Here is a 23,083-nt window from a genome sequence, read left to right on the forward strand (position 1 = left end):
GGGGGTACTGGTACAGAGTCAATGTGGAGGCTATATACGGGGTACGGTACAGAGTCAATGTGGAGGCTATATACAGGGGGGTAACGGTACAGAGTCAATGTGGAGGCTATATACAGGGTGTTACGGTACAGAGTCAATGTGGAGGCTATATACAGGGGTTACGGTACAGAGTCAATGTGGAGGCTATAACAGGGTGTTACGGTACAGAGTCAATGTGGAGGCTATATACAGGGTGTTACGGTACAGAGTCAATGTGGAGGCTATATACAGGGTGTTACGGTACAGAGTCAATGTGGAGGCTATATACAGGGTGTTACGGTACAGAGTCAATGTGGAGGCTATATACAGGGTGTTACGGTACAGAGTCAATGTGGAGGCTATATACAGGGTGTTACCGGTACAGAGTCAATGTGGAGGCTATATACAGGGTGTTACGGTACAGAGTCAATGTGGAGGCTATATACAGGGTGTTACGGTACAGAGTCAATGTGGAGGCTATATACAGGGTGTACGGTACAGAGTCAATGTGGAGGCTATATACAGGGTGTTACGGTACAGAGTCAATGTGGAGGCTATATACAGGGGTACGGTACAGAGTCAATGTGGAGGCTATATACAGGGGGTACCGGTACAGAGTCAATGTGGAGGCTATATACAGGGTGTTACGGTACAGAGTCAATGTGGAGGCTATATACAGGGGTGTTACGGTACAGAGTCAATGTGGAGGCTATATACAGGGTGTTACGGTACAGAGTCAATGTGGAGGCTATATACAGGGGTTACGGTACAGAGTCAATGTGGAGGCTATATACAGGGGTACGGTACAGAGTCAATGTGGAGGCTATATACAGGGTGTTACGGTACAGAGTCAATGTGGAGGCTATATACAGGGTACCGGTACAGAGTCAATGTGGAGGCTATATACAGGGTGTTACGGTACAGAGTCAATGTGGAGGCTATATACAGGGTGTTACGGTACAGAGTCAATGTGGAGGCTATATACAGGGGTTACGGTACAGAGTCAATGTGGAGGCTATATACAGGGTGTTACGGTACAGAGTCAATGTGGAGGCTATATACAGGGGGTTACGGTACAGAGTCAATGTGGAGGCTATATACAGGGTGTACGGTACAGAGTCAATGTGGAGGCTATATACAGGGTGTTACGGTACAGAGTCAATGTGGAGGCTATATACAGGTGTACGGTACAGAGTCAATGTGGAGGCTATATACAGGGTGTTACGGTACAGAGTCAATGTGGAGGCTATATACAGGGTGTTACGGTACAGAGTCAATGTGGAGGCTATATACAGGGTGTTACGGAGTCAATGTGGGGTATATTGGGGTATTTATGTTACAGGTATAGGGGGGGGTACGGTACAGAGTCAATGTGGAGGCTATATACAGGGTGTTACGGTACAGAGTCAATGTGGAGGCTATATACAGGGTTTACGGTACAGAGTCAATGTGGAGGCTATATACAGGGTGTTACGGTACAGAGTCAATGTGGAGGCTATATACAGGGTGTTACGGTACAGAGTCAATGTGGAGGCTATATACAGGGTGTTACGGTACAGAGTCAATGTGGAGGCTATATACAGGGGTTACGGTACAGAGTCAATGTGGAGGCTATATACAGGGGTTACGGTACAGAGTCAATGTGGAGGCTATATACAGGGTGTTACGGTACAGAGTCAATGTGGAGGCTATATACAGGGTGTACGGTACAGAGTCAATGTGGAGGCTATATACAGGTGTTTTGTGGTGGTACAGAGTCAATGGTGTTTGTAGTCATATACAGGGTGTTACGGTACAGAGTCAATGTGGAGGCTATATACAGGGGGTACGGTACAGAGTCAATGTGGAGGCTATATACAGGGTGTTACGGTACAGAGTCAATGTGGAGGCTATATACAGGGTATACGGTACAGAGTCAATGTGGAGGCTATATACAGGGGGTACGGTACAGAGTCAATGTGGAGGCTATATACAGGGGGTACCGGTACAGAGTCAATGTGGAGGCTATATACAGGTGGTACGGTACAGAGTCAATGTGGAGGCTATATACAGGGGTACGGTACAGAGTCAATGTGGAGGCTATATACAGGGGGTTACGGTACAGAGTCAATGTGGAGGCTATATACAGGTGGTACGGTACAGAGTCAATGTGGAGGCTATATACAGGGGGTACGGTACAGAGTCAATGTGGAGGCTATATACAGGGGTACGGTACAGAGTCAATGTGGAGGCTATATACAGGGGGTTACCGGTACAGAGTCAATGTGGAGGCTATATACAGGGTTACGGTACAGAGTCAATGTGGAGGCTATATACAGGGGGTTACGGTACAGAGTCAATGTGGAGGCTATATACAGGGGGTACGGTACAGAGTCAATGTGGAGGCTATATACAGGGTATTACGGTACAGAGTCAATGTGGAGGCTATATACAGGGTGTACGGTACAGAGTCAATGTGGAGGCTATATACAGGGGTTACGGTACAGAGTCAATGTGGAGGCTATATACAGGGGGTACCGGTACAGAGTCAATGTGGAGGCTATATACAGGGGTAACGGTACAGAGTCAATGTGGAGGCTATATACAGGGGGTACGGTACAGAGTCAATGTGGAGGCTATATACAGGGTATACGGTACAGAGTCAATGTGGAGGCTATATACAGGGGTACCGGTACAGAGTCAATGTGGAGGCTATATACAGGGGGTACCGGTACAGAGTCAATGTGGAGGCTATATACAGGGGTACGGTACAGAGTCAATGTGGAGGCTATATACAGGGGTACCGGTACAGAGTCAATGTGGAGGCTATATACAGGTGTTACGGTACAGAGTCAATGTGGAGGCTATATACAGGGGGTACCGGTACAGAGTCAATGTGGAGGCTATATACAGGGGGTACGGTACAGAGTCAATGTGGAGGCTATATACAGGGGTACGGTACAGAGTCAATGTGGAGGCTATATACAGGGGGGTACCGGTACAGAGTCAATGTGGAGCCTATATACAGGGTATTACGGTACAGAGTCAATGTGGAGGCTATATACAGGGTATTACGGTACAGAGTCAATGTGGAGGCTATATACAGGGTGTTACGGTACAGAGTCAATGTGGAGGCTATATACAGGTGTTACGGTACAGAGTCAATGTGGAGGCTATATACAGGGTGTTACGGTACAGAGTCAATGTGGAGGCTATATACAGGGTGTTACGGTACAGAGTCAATGTGGAGGCTATATACAGGGTGTACGGTACAGAGTCAATGTGGAGGCTATATACAGGGTGTTACGGTACAGAGTCAATGTGGAGGCTATATACAGGGTGTTACGGTACAGAGTCAATGTGGAGGCTATATACAGGGTGTTACGGTACAGAGTCAATGTGGAGGCTATATACAGGGGGTTACGGTACAGAGTCAATGTGGAGGCTATATACAGGGTATTACGGTACAGAGTCAATGTGGAGGCTATATACAGGGGGTACGGTACAGAGTCAATGTGGAGGCTATATACAGGGGGTACGGTACAGAGTCAATGTGGAGGCTATATACAGGGTGTTACGGTACAGAGTCAATGTGGAGGCTATATACAGGGTGTTACGGTACAGAGTCAATGTGGAGGCTATATACAGGGTGTTACGGTACAGAGTCAATGTGGAGGCTATATACAGGGTGTACGGTACAGAGTCAATGTGGAGGCTATATACAGGGGGTACCGGTACAGAGTCAATGTGGAGGCTATATACAGGTGTTACGGTACAGAGTCAATGTGGAGGCTATATACCGGGTATTACGGTACAGAGTCAATGTGGAGGCTATATACAGGGTGTTACGGTACAGAGTCAAGTGTGGAGGCTATATACAGGGTGTTACGGTACAGAGTCAATGTGGAGGCTATATACAGGTTATTACGGTACAGAGTCAATGTGGAGGCTATATACAGGGTGTTACGGTACAGAGTCAATGTGGAGGCTATATACAGGGTGTTACGGTACAGAGTCAATGTGGAGGCTATATACAGGGTGTTACGGTACAGAGTCAATGTGGAGGCATATATCAGGGGGGTGTTACGGTACAGAGTCAATGTGGAGGCTATATACAGGGTAGTTTACGGTACAGAGTCAATGTGGAGGCTATATACAGGGGTGTTACGGTACAGAGTCAATGTGGAGGCTTATATCAGGGTATTACGGTAGAGGCAATGTGGAGGCTATATACAGGTATTACGGTACAGAGTCAATGTGGAGGCTTATACAGGGTGTTACGGTACAGAGTCAATGTGGAGGCTATATACAGGGTATTACGGTACAGAGTCAATGTGGAGGCTATATACAGGTGTTACGGTACAGAGTCAATGTGGAGGCGATATACAGGGTGTTACGTACAGAGTCAATGTGGAGGCTATATACAGGGTATTACGGTACAGAGTCAATGTGAGGCTTATACAGGGGTTTTACGGATACAGAGTCAATGTGGAGGCTATATACAGGGTGTACGGTACAGAGTCAATGTGGAGGCTATATACAGGGTATTACGGTACAGAGTCAATGTGGAGGCTATATACAGGGTGTTACGGTACGAGTCAATGTGGAGGCTATATACAGGGTGTTACGGTACAGAGTCAATGTGGAGGCTATATACAGGGTATTACGGTACAGAGTCAATTGGAGGCTATATACAGGGTGTTACGGTACAGAGTCAATGTGGAGGCTATATACAGGGTGTTACGGTACAGAGTCAATGTGGAGGCCTATATACAGGGTGTTACGGTACAGAGTCAATGTGGAGGCTATATACAGGGTGTTACGGTACAGAGTCAATGTGGAGGCTTTATACAGGGTATTACGGTACAGAGTCAATGTGGAGGCTATATACAGGGTGTTACGGTACAGAGTCAATGTGGAGGCTATATACAGGGTATTACGGTACAGAGTCAATGTGGAGGCTATATACAGGGTGTTACGGTACGAGTCAATGGGAGGCTATATACAGGGTATTACGGTACAGAGTCAATGTGGAGGCTATATACAGGTGTTACGTACAGAGTCAATGTGGAGGCTATATACAGGGTGTTACGGTACAGAGTCAATGTGGAGGCTATATACAGGGTGTACGGTACAGAGTCCATGTGGAGGCTATATACAGGGTGTTACTGGTACAGAGTCAATGTGAGGCTATATACAGGGGTGTTACGGTACAGAGTCAATGTGGAGGCTATATACAGGGTGTTACGGTACAGAGTCAATGTGGATGGCTATATACAGGGTGTTACGGTACAGAGTCAGTGTGGAGGCTATATAAGGGTGTTACGGTACAGAGTCAATGTGGAGGCATATACAGGGTGTTACGTACAGAGTCATGTGGAGGCTATATACAGGGTGGTTACGGTACAGCAGTCAATGTGAGGCTATATACAGGTGTTACGGTACAGAGTCAATGTGGACGGCTATATACAGGGTGTTACGGTACAGAGTCAATGTGGAGGCTATATACAGGGTGTTACGGTACAGAGTCAATGTGGAGGCTATAACAGGGTGTTACGGTACAGAGTCAATGTGGAGGCTATATACCGGGTGTTACGGTACAGAGTCAATGTGGAGGCTATATACAGGGGTTACGGTACAGAGTCAATGTGGAGGCTATATACAGGGGGTACCGGTACAGAGTCAATGTGGAGGCTATATACAGGGTGTTACGGTACAGAGTCAATGTGGAGGCTATATACAGGGTGTTACGGTACAGAGTCAATGTGGAGGCTATATACAGGGGTTACGGTACAGAGTCAATGTGGAGGCTATATACAGGGGGTACCGGTACAGAGTCAATGTGGAGGCTATATACAGGGGGTACCGGTACAGAGTCAATGTGGAGGCTATATACAGGGGTACCGGTACAGAGTCAATGTGGAGGCTATATACAGGGTGTACCGGTACAGAGTCAATGTGGAGGCTATATACAGGGTGTTACGGTACAGAGTCAATGTGGAGGCTATATACAGGGTGTACGGTACAGAGTCAATGTGGAGGCTATATACAGGGGGTACCGGTACAGAGTCAATGTGGAGGCTATATACAGGGGGTACCGGTACAGAGTCAATGTGGAGGCTATATACAGGGTGTACGGTACAGAGTCAATGTGGAGGCTATATACAGGGTGTTACGGTACAGAGTCAATGTGGAGGCTATATACAGGGGGTACCGGTACAGAGTCAATGTGGAGGCTATATACAGGGGGTACCGGTACAGAGTCAATGTGGAGGCTATATACAGGGGGTACCGGTACAGAGTCAATGTGGAGGCTATATACAGGGGGTACCGGTACAGAGTCAATGTGGAGGCTATATACAGGGGTACCGGTACAGAGTCAATGTGGAGGCTATATACAGGGGGTACCGGTACAGAGTCAATGTGGAGGCTATATACAGGGGTACCGGTACAGAGTCAATGTGGAGGCTATATACAGGGTGTTACGGTACAGAGTCAATGTGGAGGCTATATACAGGGTGTTACGGTACAGAGTCAATGTGGAGGCTATATACAGGGGGTACCGGTACAGAGTCAATGTGGAGGCTATATACAGGGGGTACCGGTACCAAGTCAATGTGGAGGCTATATACAGGGGGTACCGGTACAGAGTCAATGTGGAGGCTATATACAGGGGTACCGGTACAGAGTCAAGGTGGAGGCTATATACAGGGGGTACCGGTACAGAGTCAATGTGGAGGCTATATACAGGGGGTACCGGTACAGAGTCAATGTGGAGGCTATACACAGGGGTACTGGTACAGAGTCAATGTGAGGCTATATACAGGGGGTACCGTACAGAGTCAATGTGGAGGCTATAACAGGGTGTTACGGTACAGAGTCAATGTGGAGGCTATATACAGGGTGTTATGGTACAGAGTCAATGTGGAGGCTTATACAGGGTGTTACGGTACAGAGTCAATGTGGGGCTATATACAGGGTGTTACGGTACAGGTCAATGTGGAGCTATATACAGGGGTACCAGTACCAGTCAATGTGGAGGCTATATACAGGGTGTTACGGTACAGAGTCAATGTGGAGACTATATACAGGGGGTACAGTACCAAGTCAATGTGGAGGCTATATACAGGGTGTTACGGTACAGAGTCAATGTGGAGGCTATACAAGGGTGTTACGGTACAGAGTCAATGTGGAGGCTATATACAGGGTGTTACGGTACAGGTCAATGTGGAGGCTATACACAGGGCGGTACCGGTACCAAGTCAATGTGGAGGCTATATTACAGGGTGTTACGGTACAGAGTCAATGTGGAGGCTATATACAGGGGGTACCGGTACAGAGTCAATGTGGAGGCTACATACAGGGTGTTACGGTTACAGAGTCAATGTGAGGCTATATAACGGGTGTTCGGTACAGAGTCAATGTGGAGGCTATATACAGGGGGTACCGGTACCAAGTCAATGTGGAGGCTATATACAGGGGGTACCCGGTACCAAGTCAATGTGGAAGGCTCTATACAGGGGGTACGGTACCAAGTCAATGTGGAGGCTATTATACAGGGTGTTACGGTACAGAGTCAATTGTGGAGGACTATATAACAGGGGTACCGGTACAGAGTCAATGTGGAGGCTACATACAGGGTGTTACGGTTGACAGAGTCAATGTGGAGGCTATATACAGGGGGTACCGGTACAGAGTCAAGTGGAGGCTATATACAGGGTGTTACGGTACAGAGTCAATGTGGAGGCTATTACAGGGGGTACGGTACCAAGTCAATGTGGAGGCTATATACAGGTGTTACGGTACAGAGTCAATGTGGAGGCTATATACAGGGTGTACGGTACAGAGTCAATGTGGAGGCTATACACAGGGGGTACCGTACCAAGTCAATGTGGAGGCTATATACAGGGGTTACGGTACCAAGTCAATGTGGAGGCTATACACAGGGGGTACCGGTACCAAGTCAATGTGGAGGCTATATAAGGGGTACCGGTACTATCCACAGGGGGTTCTGGTACAGAGTCAATGTGGAGGCTATACACAGGGGGTTCTGTACAGAGTCAATGTGGAGGCTATATACAGGGGTACTGGTACAGAGTTAATGTGGAGGCTATATACAGGGGGTTCTGGTACAGAGTCAATGGGAGGCTACTATACAGGGGGTACCGGTACAGAGTCAATGTGGAGGTTGTATACAGGGGGTACCGGTTACAGAGTCAATGTGGGGCTATACACAGGGGTACTGGTACAGAGTCAATGTGGAGGCTCATATACAGGTGGTACTGGTACAGAGTCAATGTGGAGGCTATATACAGGGGGTACCGGTACAGAGTCAATGTGGAGGTTGTATACAGGGGGTACTGGTACAGAGTCAATGTGGAGGCTATACAGGTGGTATGGTACAGAGTCAATGTGGAGGCTATATACAGGGGTACCGGTGCAGAGTCAATGTGGAGGCTATACACAGGGGGTACCGGTACAGAGTCAATGTGGAGGCTATACACAGGGGGTACTGGTACAGAGTCAATGTGGAGGGCTATATACAGGTGGTACTGGTACAGAGTCAATGTGGAGGCTATATACAGGGGGTACCGGTACAGAGTCAATGTGGAGGCTATATACAGGGGGTACCGGTACAGAGTCAATGTGGAGGCTATACACAGGGGGTACCGGTACAGAGTCAATGTGGAGGCTATATACAGGGGGTACCGGTACAGAGTCAATGTGGAGGCTATACACAGGGGGTACCGGTACAGAGTCAATGTGGAGGCTATACACAGGGGGTACCAGTACAGAGTCAATGTGGAGGCTATACACAGGGGGTACCGGTACAGAGTCAATGTGGAGGCTATATACAGGGGGTACCGGTACAGAGTCAATGTGGAGACTATATACAGGGGTACCGGTACAGAGTCAATGTGGAGGCTATACACAGGGGGTACCGGTACCAAGTCAATGTGGAGGCTATATACAGGGGGTACTGGTACAGAGTCAATGTGGAGGCTATACACAGGGGGTACCGGTACCAAGTCAATGTGGAGGCTATATACAGGGTGTTACGGTACAGAGTCAATGTGGAGGCTATACACAGGGGGTACCGGTACCAAGTCAATGTGGAGGCTATATACAGGGGGTACTGGTACAGAGTCAATGTGGAGGCTATACACAGGGGGTACCGGGCTACAGAGTCAATGTGGAGGCTATACACAGGGGGTACCGGTACCAAGTCAATGTGGAGGCTATATACAGGGGGTACCGGTACCAAGTCAATGTGGAGGCTATATACAGGGGGTACCGGTACTGAGTCAATGTGGAGGCTATATACAGGGGTACCGGTACCAAGTCAATGTGGAGGCTATATACAGGGGGTACCGGTACCAAGTCAATGTGGAGGCTATATACAGGGGGTACCGGTACCAAGTCAATGTGGAGGCTATACACAGGGGGTACCGGTACAAGTCAATGTGGAGGCTATATACAGGGGTACCGGTACCAAGTCAATGTGAGGGCTATATACAGGGTACCGGTACAGAGTCATGTGGAGGCTATACACAGGGGGTACGGTCCAGAGTCAATGTGGAGGCTATATACAGGGTGTTACGGTACAGACGTCAATGTGGACGGCTATACACAGGGGGTACCGGTACCAAGTCAATGGGGAGGCTATATACAGGGTGTTACGGTACAGAGTCAATGTGGAGGCTATACACAGGGGGTACGGTACCAAGTCATGTGAGGCTAGTATACAGGTGTTACGGTACAGAGTCAATGTGGAGGCTATATACAGGGTGTTACGTACAGAGTCAATGTGGAGGCTATATACAGGGTGTTACGGTACAGAGTCAATGTGGAGGCTATACACAGGGGGTACCGGTACCAAGTCAATGGTAGGAGGCTATATACAGGTGGTACCGGTACCAAGTCAATGTGGAGGCTATATACAGGGGGTACCGGTACCAAGTCAATGTGGAGGCTATAACAGGGGGTACCGGTACCAAGTCAATGTGGAGGCTATATACAGGGGGTACCGGTACCAAGTCAATGTGGAGGCTATATACAGGGGGTACCGGTACAGAGTCAATGTGGAGGCTATACACAGGGGGTACGGTACAGAGTCAATGTGGAGGCTATATACAGGGGGTACTGGTACAGAGTCAATGTGGAGGCTATATACAGGGGGTACCGGTACAGAGTCAATGTGGAGGCTATATACAGGGGGTACTGGTACAGAGTCAATGTGGAGGCTATATACAGGGGCTACTGGTACAGAGTCAATGTGGAGGCTATATACAGGGGCTACTGGTACAGAGTCAATGTGGAGGCTATATACAGGGGCTACTGGTACAGAGTCAATGTGGAGGCTATATACAGGGTATTACGGTACAGAGTCAATGTGGAGACTATATACAGGGGGTACCGGTACAGAGTCAATGTGGAGGCTATATACAGGACCGGTACAGAGTCAATGTGGAGGCTATATACAGGGTGTTACGGTACAGAGTCAATGTGGAGGCTATATACAGGGGGTACCGGTACAGAGTCAATGTGGAGGCTATATACAGGGGGTACCGGTACAGAGTCAATGTGGAGGCTATATACAGGGGCTACTGGTACAGAGTCAATGTGGAGGCTATATACAGGGGGTACCGGTACAGAGTCAATGTGGAGGCTATATACAGGGGGTACCGGTACAGAGTCAATGTGGAGGCTATATACAGGGGGTACCGGTACAGAGTCAATGTGGAGGCTATATACAGGGGGTACCGGTACAGAGTCAATGTGGAGGCTATACACAGGGGGTACCGGTACCAAGTCAATGTGGAGGCTATATACAGGGGGTACCGGTACCAAGTCAATGTGGAGGCTATACACAGGGGGTACCGGTACAGAGTCAATGTGGAGGCTATACACAGGGGGTACCGGTACCAAGTCAATGTGGAGGCTATATACAGGGGGTACCGGTACCAAGTCAATGTGGAGGCTATATACAGGGGGTACCGGTACCAAGTCAATGTGGAGGCTATATACAGGGGGTACCGGTACCAAGTCAATGTGGAGGCTATACACAGGGGGTACCGGTACCAAGTCAATGTGGAAGCTATATACAGGGGGTAACGGTACAGAGTCAATGTGGAGGCTATATACAGGGTGTTACGGTACAGAGTCAATGTGGAGGCTATATACAGGGTGTTACGGTACAGAGTCAATGTGGAGGCTATATACAGGGGGTACCGGTACCAAGTCAATGTGGAAGCTATATACAGGGGGTACCGGTACAGAGTCAATGTGGAGGCTATATACAGGGTGTTACGGTACAGAGTCAATGTGGAGGCTATATACAGGGTGTTACGGTACAGAGTCAATGTGGAGACTATATACAGGGTGTTACGGTACAGAGTCAATGTGGAGGCTATATACAGGGGGTACCGGTACCAAGTCAATGTGGAGGCTATATACAGGGTGTTACGGTACAGAGTCAATGTGGAGGCTATATACAGGGGGTACCGGTACCAAGTCAATGTGGAGGCTATATACAGGGTGTTACGGTACAGAGTCAATGTGGAGGCTATATACAGGGTGTTACGGTACAGAGTCAATGTGGAGGCTATATACAGGGGGTTACCGGTACCAAGTCAATGTGGAGGCTATATACAGGGTGTTACGGTACAGAGTCAATGTGGAGGCTATATACAGGGTGTTACGGTACAGAGTCAATGTGGAGGCTATATACAGGGTGTTACGGTACAGAGTCAATGTGGAGGCTATATACAGGGGGTACCGGTACCAAGTCAATGTGGAGGCTATATACAGGGTGTTACGGTACAGAGTCAATGTGGAGGCTATATACAGGGTGTTACGGTACAGAGTCAATGTGGAGGCCATATACAGGGTGTTACGGTACAGAGTCAATGTGGAGGCTATATACAGGGTGTTACGGTACAGAGTCAATGTGGAGGCTATATACAGGGTGTTACGGTACAGAGTCAATGTGGAGGCTATATACAGGTGGTACCGGTACTGAGTCAGTGTGGAGGCTATATACAGGGGGTACCGGTACAGAGTCAATGTGGAGGCTATATACAGGGTGTTACGGTACAGAGTCAATGTGGAGGCTATATACAGGGTGTTACGGTACAGAGTCAATGTGGAGGCTATATACAGGTGGTACCGGTACAGAGTCAATGTGGAGGCTATACACAGGGGGTACCGGTACCAAGTCAATGTGGAGGCTATATACAGGGTGTTACGGTACAGAGTCAATGTGGAGGCTATATACAGGGTGTTATGGTACAGAGTCAATGTGGAGACTATATACAGGGGGTACCGGTACCAAGTCAATGTGGAGGCTATATACAGGGGGTACCGGTACCAAGTCAATGTGAATGCTATATACAGGGGGTACCGGTACCAAGTCAATGTGGAGGCTATATAAAGGGGGGACCGGTACCAAGTCAATGTGGAGGCTATATACAGGGGGTACCGGTACCAAGTCAATGTGGAGGCTATATACAGGGGGTACCGGTACCAAGTCAATGTGGAGGCTATATACATGGGGTAATTGATTGTTCAGGAGTCTAGTGCTTAGCGGTTGGATGTCGAGCAGTTACCTTACCATGCTCTCGATGGTGCAGCTGTAGAACCTTTTGAGGATCTGGGGACCCATGCCAAATCTTTTCAGTCTCCTGAGGGGGAAAAGGTTTTGTCGTGCCCTCTTCACGAGTGTCTTGGTATGTTTGGACCATGATAGTCTGTTGGTGATGTGGACACCAAGGAACTTGAAACTCTCAACCCGCTCCACTACAGCCCCATCAATGTTAAAGGGGTTCTGTTCGGCCCTCCTTTTCATGTAGTCTACGATCAGCTCTTGTGTCTTGCTGACGTTGAGGGAGAGGTTGTTGTCCTGGCACCACACTGCCTGGTCTCTGACCTCCCCCTATAGGCTGTCTCATCGTTGAGGGAGAGGTTGTTGTCCTGGCAACACACTGCCAGGTTTCTGACCTCCTCCCGATAGGCTGTCTCATCGTTGAGGGAGAGGTTGTTGTCCTGTCACCACACAGCCAGGTCTCTGACCTCCCTATAGGCCGTCTCATCTGGCACCACACGGCCAGGTCTCTGACCTCCCCCTATAGGCTGTCTCATCGTTGAGGGAGAGGTTGTTTTCCTGTCACCACACAGCCAGGTCTCTGACCTCCCTATAGGCCGTCTCATCTGGCACCACACGGCCAGGTCTCTGACCTCCCCCTATAGGCTGTCTCATCGTTGAGGGAGAGGTTGTTTTCCTGGCACCACACTACCAGGTCTCTGACCTCCCCCTATACGCTGTCTCATCGTTGAGGGAGAGGTTGTTTTCCTGGCACCACACTACCAGGTCTCTGACCTCCCCCTATAGGCTGTCTCATCGTTGAGGGAGAGGTTGTTTTCCTGGCACCACACTACCAGGTCTCTGACCTCCCCCTATAGGCTGTCTCATCGTTGAGGGAGAGGTTGTTTTCCTGTCACCACACAGCCAGGTCTCTGACCTCCCTATAGGCCGTCTCATCTGGCACCACACGGCCAGGTCTCTGACCTCCCCCTATAGGCTGTCTCATCGTTGAGGGAGAGGTTGTTTTCCTGGCACCACACTACCAGGTCTCTGACCTCCCCCTATACGCTGTCTCATCGTTGAGGGAGAGGTTGTTTTCCTGGCACCACACTACCAGGTCTCTGACCTCCCCCTATAGGCTGTCTCATCGTTGAGGGAGAGGTTGTTTTCCTGGCACCACACTACCAGGTCTCTGACCTCCCCCTATAGTCTGTCTCATCGTTGAGGGAGAGGTTGTTTTCCTGGCACCACACTACCAGGTCTCTGACCTCCCCCTATAGGCTGTCTCATCGTTGAGGGAGAGGTTGTTTTCCTGGCACCACACTACCAGGTCTCTGACCTCCCCCTATAGGCTGTCTCATCGTTGAGGGAGAGGTTGTTTTCCTGGCACCACACTACCAGGTCTCTGACCTCCCCCTATAGGCTGTCTCATCGTTGAGGGAGAGGTTGTTTTCCTGGCACCACACTACCAGGTCTCTGACCTCCCCCTATAGGCTGTCTCATCTGGCACCACACGGCCAGGTCTCTGACCTCCCCCTATAGGCTGTCTCATCGTTGAGGGAGAGGTTGTTTTCCTGGCACCACACTACCAGGTCTCTGACCTCCCCCTATAGGCTGTCTCATCGTTGAGGGAGAGGTTGTTTTCCTGGCACCACACTACCAGGTCTCTGACCTCCCTATAGGCCGTCTCATCTGGCACCACACGGCCAGGTCTCTGACCTCCCCCTATAGGCTGTCTCATCGTTGTCTGTGATCAGGCCTATCACATGATCTTGACACTTGATATACATCCCAAATGGCACCCTATTCCACATAATAAACCCCTATGGGCCCTGGTCAAATGTGCACTACTGTGGGCCCTGACCTATATATTACACTACTTTTGACCAGGGTCTATAGGGCTCTACCTGGTTTTAACCTGGTTGGAGAATGTTTGTTCCTACCTGGTTTTTCCCTTTCAGCATCAACAGGTTGGTGACTCTACCGAAGGGGACTCCTAGAGAGATGAGCTCAGCCTCAGACACCTCGATGGGAACCTTGCGGACGTGGAGCACTCGGGAAGGACCACAGGGAGAACGGTCTCCTTTAAACTGTCTGCTATCGTTGCCATTAGCTATAGGAGAGAGAGAGAGAGAGAGAGAAACAAATAATTTGAAAACCAACCAACCAGCAGATCCCCTTTAACCAGGTAGATCCCATTTAACCAGGATGGTCCCATTTAACCAGCCAGCTGATCCCATTTAACCAGGCAGATCCCCTTTAACCAGGTATATCCCATTTAACCAGGAATGTCCCATTTAACCAGCCAGCAGATCCCATTTAACCAGGCAGATCCCATTTAACCAGCCAGCAGATCACATTTAACCAGCCAGCAGATCACATTTAACCAGGCAGATCCAATTTAACCAGCCAGCTGATCCCATTTAACCAGCCAGCAGATCACATTTAACCAGGCAGATCCCATTTAACCAGCCAGCATATCCCATTTAACCAGCCAGGCAGATCCCATTTAACCAGGCAGTTCCCATTTAACCAGCCAGTAGATCCCATTTAACCAGCCAGCAGATCCCATTTAACCAGCCAGCAGGTCCCATTTAACCATGCAGGTCCAATTTAACCAGCCAGCAGATCCCATTTAACCAGCCAGTAGATCCCATTTAACCAGCCAGTAGATCCCATTTAACCAGCCAGCAGATCCCATTTAACCAGCCAGCAGATCCCATTTAACCAACCAGCAGATCCCATTTAACCAACCAGCAGATCCCATTTAACCAGCCAGCAGATCCCATTTAACCAGCCATGCAAATCCCATTTAACCAGCCAGGCAGATCCCATTTAACCAGGCAAATCCCATTTAACCAGCCAGCAGATCGCATTTAACCAGCCAGCAGATCCCATTTAACCAGCCAGCAGATCCCATTTAACCAACCAGCAGATCCCATTTAACCAACCAGCAGATCCCATTTAACCAGCCAGCAGATCCCATTTAACCAGCCATGCAAATCCCATTTAACCAGCCAGGCAGATCCCATTTAACCAGGCAAATCCCATTTAACCAGCCAGCAGATCGCATTTAACCAGCCATTACATCCCATTTAACCAGCCAGGCAGATCCCATTTAACCAGCCAGCAGATCCCATTTAACCAGGCAGATCCCATTTAACCAGCCAAGCAGATCCCATTTAACCAGCCAAGCAGATCCCATTTAACCAGCCAGGCAGATCCCATTTAACCAGGCAGATCCCATTTAACCAGGCAGATCCCATTTAACCAGGCAGATCCCATTTAACCAGCCAGCAGATCCCATTTAACCAGACAGCAGATCCCATTTAACCAGGCAGATCCCGTTTAACCAGGCAGCAGATCCCATTTAACCAGCCAGGCAGATCCCATTTAACTAGCCAGGCAGATCCCATTTAACCATGCAGGTCCCTTTTAACCAGCCAGGCAGATCCCATTTAACCAGCCAGGCAGATCCCATTTAACCAGCCAGGCAGATCCCATTTAACCAGCCAGCAGATCCCATTTAACCATGCAGGTCCCATTTAACCAGCCAGGCAGATCCCATTTAACCAGGCAGATCCCATTTAACCAGGCAGATCCCATTTAACCAGGCAGATCCCATTTAACCAGCCAGCAGATCCCATTTAACCAGACAGCAGATCCCATTTAACCAGGCAGATCCCGTTTAACCAGGCAGCAGATCCCATTTAACCAGCCAGGCAGATCCCATTTAACCAGCCAGGCAGATCCCATTTAACCAGGCAGATCCCATTTAACCAGCCAGCAGATCCCATTTAACCAGCCAGCAGATCCCATTTAACCAGCCAGCAGATCCCATTTAACCAGCCAGCAGATCCCATTTAACCAGCCAGCAGATCCCATTTAACCAGCCAGCAGATCCCATTTAACCAGCCAGCAGATCCCATTTAACCAGCCAGGCAGATCCCATTTAACCAGCCAGGCAGATCCCATTTAACCAGCCAGGCAGATCCCATTTAACCAGCCAGCAGGTCCCATTTAACCAGCCAGCAGATCCCATTTAACCAGCCAGCAGATCCCATTTAATCAGCCAGGCAGATCCCATTTAACCAGCCAGCAGATCCCATTTAACCAGCCAGCAGATCCCATTTAACCAGCCAGCAGATCCCATTTAACCAGGCCGATCCCATTTAACCAGCCAGGCAGATCCCATTTAACCGGGTAGCAGATCCCATTTAACCAGGCAGATCCCAATTAACCAGGCAGCAGATCCCATTTAACCAGCCAGCAGATCCCATTTAACCAGGCAGATCCCAATTAACCAGGCAGCAGATCCCATTTAACCAGCCAGCAGATCCCAATTAACCAGGCAGCAGATCCCATTTAACCAGCCAGCAGATCCCATTTAACCATGCATATAGAGTAGATTCATGCTGTTTAATCTCTAATTTGCAGTTGAAATTAAATGAATAAAATGATAGTACTGATTGAACTGTGAAAGAGGAACCAACTAATGTTCTGATCATCAGTTGGTTGACATAAAGTATGGCTGTGCCCAAAATAGCACCACACTCCCTATAGGGCGGCAGGTAGCCTAGTGGTTAGATTGTAGGGGGGCGACAAGTAGCCTAGTGGTTAGAGTGTTGGACTAGTAACCGAGAGGTTGCAAGATCAAATCCCTGACCTGGTTAGTCAAAAAATGTATCGTTCTGCCCCTGAACAAGGCAGTTAACATACTGTAGGCCGTCATTAAAAATAAGAATTTGTTCTTAACTGACTTGCAGAGTAAAATAAATAAATAGGACTCCAAGTATTTGCTCAAGTTCATGTGATGTATTGTACTGCTTGTAGCTATAATATTACTGGAGTTGTGATGTTGACATAGGACATGATGATTATTGTATTTCAGCTACCAAAAATAAGACTGGTCCTCATGGGTTAACTATACTATTAGAATACTACTTGTACTACTATACTAATGGAATACTACTACTCCTACTATGCTATTAGAATATTACTACTGCTATTATACTATTAGAATACTAATATACTATTAGAATAGTACTGCTACTACTATACTATTAGAATACAAATACTACTACTATGCTATTAAAATACTACTACTATACTATTAGAATACCAATATACTAATATACTATTAGAATAATACTGCCACTAGTATATTATTAGAATACTACAACTCCTACTAATCCTACTCCTACTATTACTACTACTAATGGTGCTACTACTACTACTAGTACTAGTACTACAAGTACAACTACTACTACTACTACTAATAGTACTACGACTGGTACTACTAGTACTACTACTCCTATTACTACTACTACTATTACTACTACCACTACTACTACTACTACTACTACTACAATTACTACTACTGTACTAGTAGAATACTACTACTATACTATTACTACTACTAGTAGTACTACTACGAGAACTACTACTACTACTACTACTATTACTACTACTACTATTATTACTACTACTACTACTACTACTACTACTACTACTACTACTACTACTACTATTATTACTACTACTACCACTATTATTACTACTACTGTACTAGTAGAATACTACTACTAGAACTACTACTACTAGAACTACTACTACTACTACTATTATTACTACTACTACTACTACTACTATTACTACTACTACTATTATTACTACTACTACTACTACTATTATTACTACTACTACTACTACTACTACTACTACTACTACTATTACTACTACTACTATTACTACTACTACTATTATTACTACTACTACCACTATTATTACTACTACTGTACTAGTAGAATACTACTACTAGAACTACTACTACTAGAACTACTACTACTACTACTAATACTATTATTACTACTACTATTACTACTACTACTACTACTACTACTACTACTACTACTATTACTACTATTATTACTACTATTACTACTACTACTACTACTACTACTACTACTACTACTACTACTACTATTATTATTACTACTACTACTATTACTACTACTACTACTATTATTACTACTACTACCACTATCATGACTATACTATTAGAATACTACTACTACTACTATACTATTAGAATAGTACCTCTACTAGTACGACTATCACTAATACTACTACTCCTACTAATCCTACTCCTACTATCACTACTACTACTACTACTACTACTACTACTACTCCTATTACTACTACTACTACTACTACTATACTATTAGAATACTACTACTACACTATTAGAATACAAAAACTACTACTAGTATTACCACTACTAATCCTACTCCTACTATTACTACTACTACTACTACTACTACTACTACTCCTATTGCTGCTACTACTACTACTACTAGTACTACTACTATTACAACTACTAGTCGTATTACCACTACTACTAGTACTACTACTACTAGTACTACTACTACTACTATTACTACTACTACTATTACTACTACTACTACTACTTTTACCACTATTACCACTTCTACTACTACTACTACTACTACTACTACTCTGACTGAAGCAGGTCTAAACAATCTGTTGAACCAACCAGGCTTCTCCCCCGAGGCAACCATGACACAGTACCTTGGCTATAGAGAGCTAGGGAAGTCATAGCTGATTGGGTATGTTAGACCACATTAGAGAGGAACCAATGACGAAGGTATTCAGAGAATATCCTCAGCAGAGATGACAAGGTATTCAGAGAATATCCTCAGCAGAGATGACAAGGTATTCAGAGAATATCCTCAGCAGAGATGACAAGGTATTCAGAGAATATCCTCAGCAGAGATGACAAGGTATTCAGAGAATGTCCTCAGAAGAGATTGGTTATTAGAGTGTAAATAATATGGGCATATCAGCTATGTGTGGAGATTCCAAGGTGTCCTGGCAACACTAGAAGGGGGCGGATCTTGCCATCTTGTATGGCATGACAGACTGGCTCCTAACCTGCCTGCCGCAGGGCTGTAAAGACAGAGCTAAGTTATTAGTTAAAGTCAACAGTGCCAACCATGCAAATGATAAGCAAATAGTGTCAACTCACTAACTCACGCAGTTTGCATTGGATGAGTTAGTATCTAGTCAAGCCTCAGTAGAAACAGACAGTCTAGATGTGTTAGTATGTAGTCAGGCCTCAGTAGAAACAGACAGTCTAGATAAGTTAGTATGTAGTCAGGCCTCAGTAGAAACAGACAGTCTAGATAAGTTAGTATGTAGTCAGGCCTCAGTAGAAACAGACAGTCTAGATAAGTTAGTATGTGACAGTCTGGAGTTGTTCTACAACACATCATATGATATCAGGTTTGATAGAGTCTGGAGTTGTTCTACAACACATCATATGATATCAGGTCTGATTGAGTCTGGAGTTGTTCTACAACACATCATATGATATCAGGTCTGACAGAGTCTGGAGTTGTTCTACAACACATCATATGATATCAGGTCTGACAGTCTGGAGTTGTTCTACAACACATCATATGATATCAGGTCTGATAGAGTCTGGAGTTGTTCTACAACACATCATATGATATCAGGTCTGATAGTCTGGAGTTGTTCTACAACACATCATATGATATCAGGTCTGATAGTCTGGAGTTGTTCTACAACACATCATATGATATCAGGTCTGATAGTCTGGAGTTGTTCTACAACACATCATATGATATCAGGTCTGATAGTCTGGAGTTGTTCTACAACACATCATATGATATCAGGTCTGATAGAGTCTGGAGTTGTTCTACAACACATCATTTGATATCAGGTCTGATAGTCTGGAGTTGTTCTACAACACATCATTTGATATCAGGTCTGATAGAGTCTGGAGTTGTTCTACAACACATCATATGATATCAGGTTTGATAGAGTCTGGAGTTGTTCTACAACACATCATATGATATCAGGTCTGATAGAGTCTGGAGTTGTTCTACAACACATCATATGATGTGAGGGAGGCTTCCCATCTGATAGCCATACCCATCCATTTCCTGTGTGTGTGTGTGTGTGTGTGTGTGTGTGTCCATTACAGGAGATGGGATCTTAGTTAATCTCTTTAAAGCCAATAAGATCACAATTAGATTAATCTCCTCTCTGTCAGCCAACCAGAGGTTACCAGCATGTTACCATGGAAACACAGGGTCATGGGGGGGAATGGACCAATCAGGAGCTGCTCTTTTCACTCACTTGTTATGCGTTGTATTCTGCATCACGTCTTCAGGGGAAACTCCTGGGTAGCATTGCATTATAACCAGGGACCAACGAGGGTACCTGATAACGTTCTTACCATAGGCCAACTGGGTCACGGACTATGGCCGGGATGAAATCCCATCGTGTCGACAACGCAGCTTTTAAAGGAAATCTCCAATTGAGAAGATATCTACGCAGCATATACCGTGAATGCTGTCTCCAAAAAGCAATGAGCGATGGGATTGAATCCCAGCCTACAGTATGTGTACAAACCTATAGGGTAGAGGTCAGAGGTCTGTTGATGGGGTTGGTGAGAGAGCAGACCTACCTGTGGATGGAGTAGAAGTGCTCATGGTAGTACGGCCGCACAGGACAGCAGAAGAGAGAGGCAGAACAGATCCCTGCTGACAGACAAGACAGAGACGTTAGGTAACTGTTACTCCCTGCTGACAGACAGGACAGAGACGTTAGGTAACTGTTACTCCTTGCTGACAGACAGGACAGAGACGTTAGGTAACTGTTACTCCCTGCTGACAGACAAGACAGGACAGAGACGTTAGGTAACTGTTACTCCCTGCTGACAGACAGGACAGAGACGTTAGGTAACTGTTACTCCCTGCTGACAGACAAGACAGAGACGTTAGTTAACTGTTACTCCTTGCTGACAGACAAGACAGAGACGTTAGGTAACTGTTACTCCCTGCTGACAGACAGGACAGAGACGTTAGGTAACTGTTACTCCTTGCTGACAGACAAGACAGAGACGTTAGGTTAATGTTACACAAACCGGCCCCTCCTCATGCCCATTAGCCTAGCAAATAGTATAGAGACTGATGGACTAATAGTATAGAGACTGATGGACTAATACTATAGAGACAGATGGACTAATAGTATAGAGACTGATGGACTAATAGTATAGAGACTGATGGACTAATAGTATAGAGACTGATGGGCTAATAAATTAGAGACTGATGGACTAATAGATTAGAGACTGGTGGACTAATAGATTAGAGACTGATGGACTAATACTATAGAGACTGATGGACTAATATATTAGAGACTGATGGACTAATAGTATAGAGACTGATGGACTAATACTATAGAGACTGATGGACTAATATATTAGAGACCGATGGACTAATAGTATAGAGACTGATGGACTAATAGATTAGAGACTGATGGACTAATAGTATAGAGACTGATGGACTAATAGTATAGAGACTGGTGGACTAATATATTAGAGACCGATGGACTAATATTATAGAGACTGATGGACTAATAGTATAGAGACTGATTGACTAATATTAGAGACTGATGGACTAATAGTATAGATACTGATGGACTAATACATTAGAGACTGATGGACTAATACATTAGAGACTGATGGACTAATAGTATAGAGACTGATGGACTAATACTATAGAGACTGATGGACTAATAGTATAGAGACTGATGAACTAATAGTATAGATACTGATGGACTAATAGTATAGAGACTGATGAACTAATAGTATAGAGACTGATGGACTAATAGTATAGAGACTGATGAACTAATAGTATAGAGACTGATGGACTAATAGTATAGAGACTGATGGACTAATAGTATAGAGAGACCGATGGATTATCTGGCTAAACAGACTGACATCACTGTCATCTCTCTACGTCTCCTCTCTCCTGCCCTCCCAGAACCCTGACACATTGTCATTCAGGCTGGTGCCCCTCAACCAATATCCCAAATGTCACCCTATTGCCTCTATAGTGCACAAAACCATGGGCCCTGGTCAATAGTAGTGCACTACATAGGGAATAGGGTGCTGGTCACTAGTAGTGCACTACATAGGGAATAGGGTGCTGGTCACTAGTAGTGCACTATATAGGGAATAGGAGGATGGGATGGAGGCGGGGTTAGGGTTAGGTTGGAGGAGGGGTTAGGGTTGGGAGGAGGAGTGGATAGGGAGGGGGTGGAGGAGGAGTTAGGGTTAGGATGGAGGAGGGGTTAGGGTTAGGTTGGAGGAGGGGTTAGGATGGAGGAGGGGTTAGGGTTAGGATGGAGGCGGGGTTAGGATTTAGGAGGGGTTAGGATGGAGGAGGGGTTAGGGTTAGGATGGAGGAGGGGTTAGGATGGAGGCGGGGTTAGGGTTAGGATGGAGGCGGGGTTAGGATGGAGGAGGGGTTAGGGTTAGGATGAGGCGGGGTTAGGATGGAGGAGGGGTTAGGATGGAGGAGGGGTTAGGGTTAGGATGGAGGATGGGTTAGGATGAAGGAGGGGTTAGGGTTAGGATGGAGGCGGGGTTAGGATGGAGGAGGGGTTAGGGTT

General features: G+C 46.5%; 1 protein-coding gene across 1 annotated transcript in view; it reads right to left on the bottom strand.

The window, feature by feature from the left end:
• LOC109880876 (polypyrimidine tract-binding protein 3) overlaps positions 1 to 23,083 on the bottom strand; it is a gene marked incomplete in the record, with an annotated part of 103,786 nt that overhangs the window by 70,829 nt on the left and 9,874 nt on the right. The window contains 2 exon segments of the mRNA XM_031803277.1: positions 14,524 to 14,693; positions 21,096 to 21,168. Coding sequence (XP_031659137.1) covers positions 14,524 to 14,693; positions 21,096 to 21,168 — 243 coding nt within the window.

Source organism: Oncorhynchus kisutch, linkage group LG23, assembly GCF_002021735.2.
Source record: "Oncorhynchus kisutch isolate 150728-3 linkage group LG23, Okis_V2, whole genome shotgun sequence".
NCBI classification, from domain to species: Eukaryota; Metazoa; Chordata; class Actinopteri; order Salmoniformes; family Salmonidae; genus Oncorhynchus; species Oncorhynchus kisutch.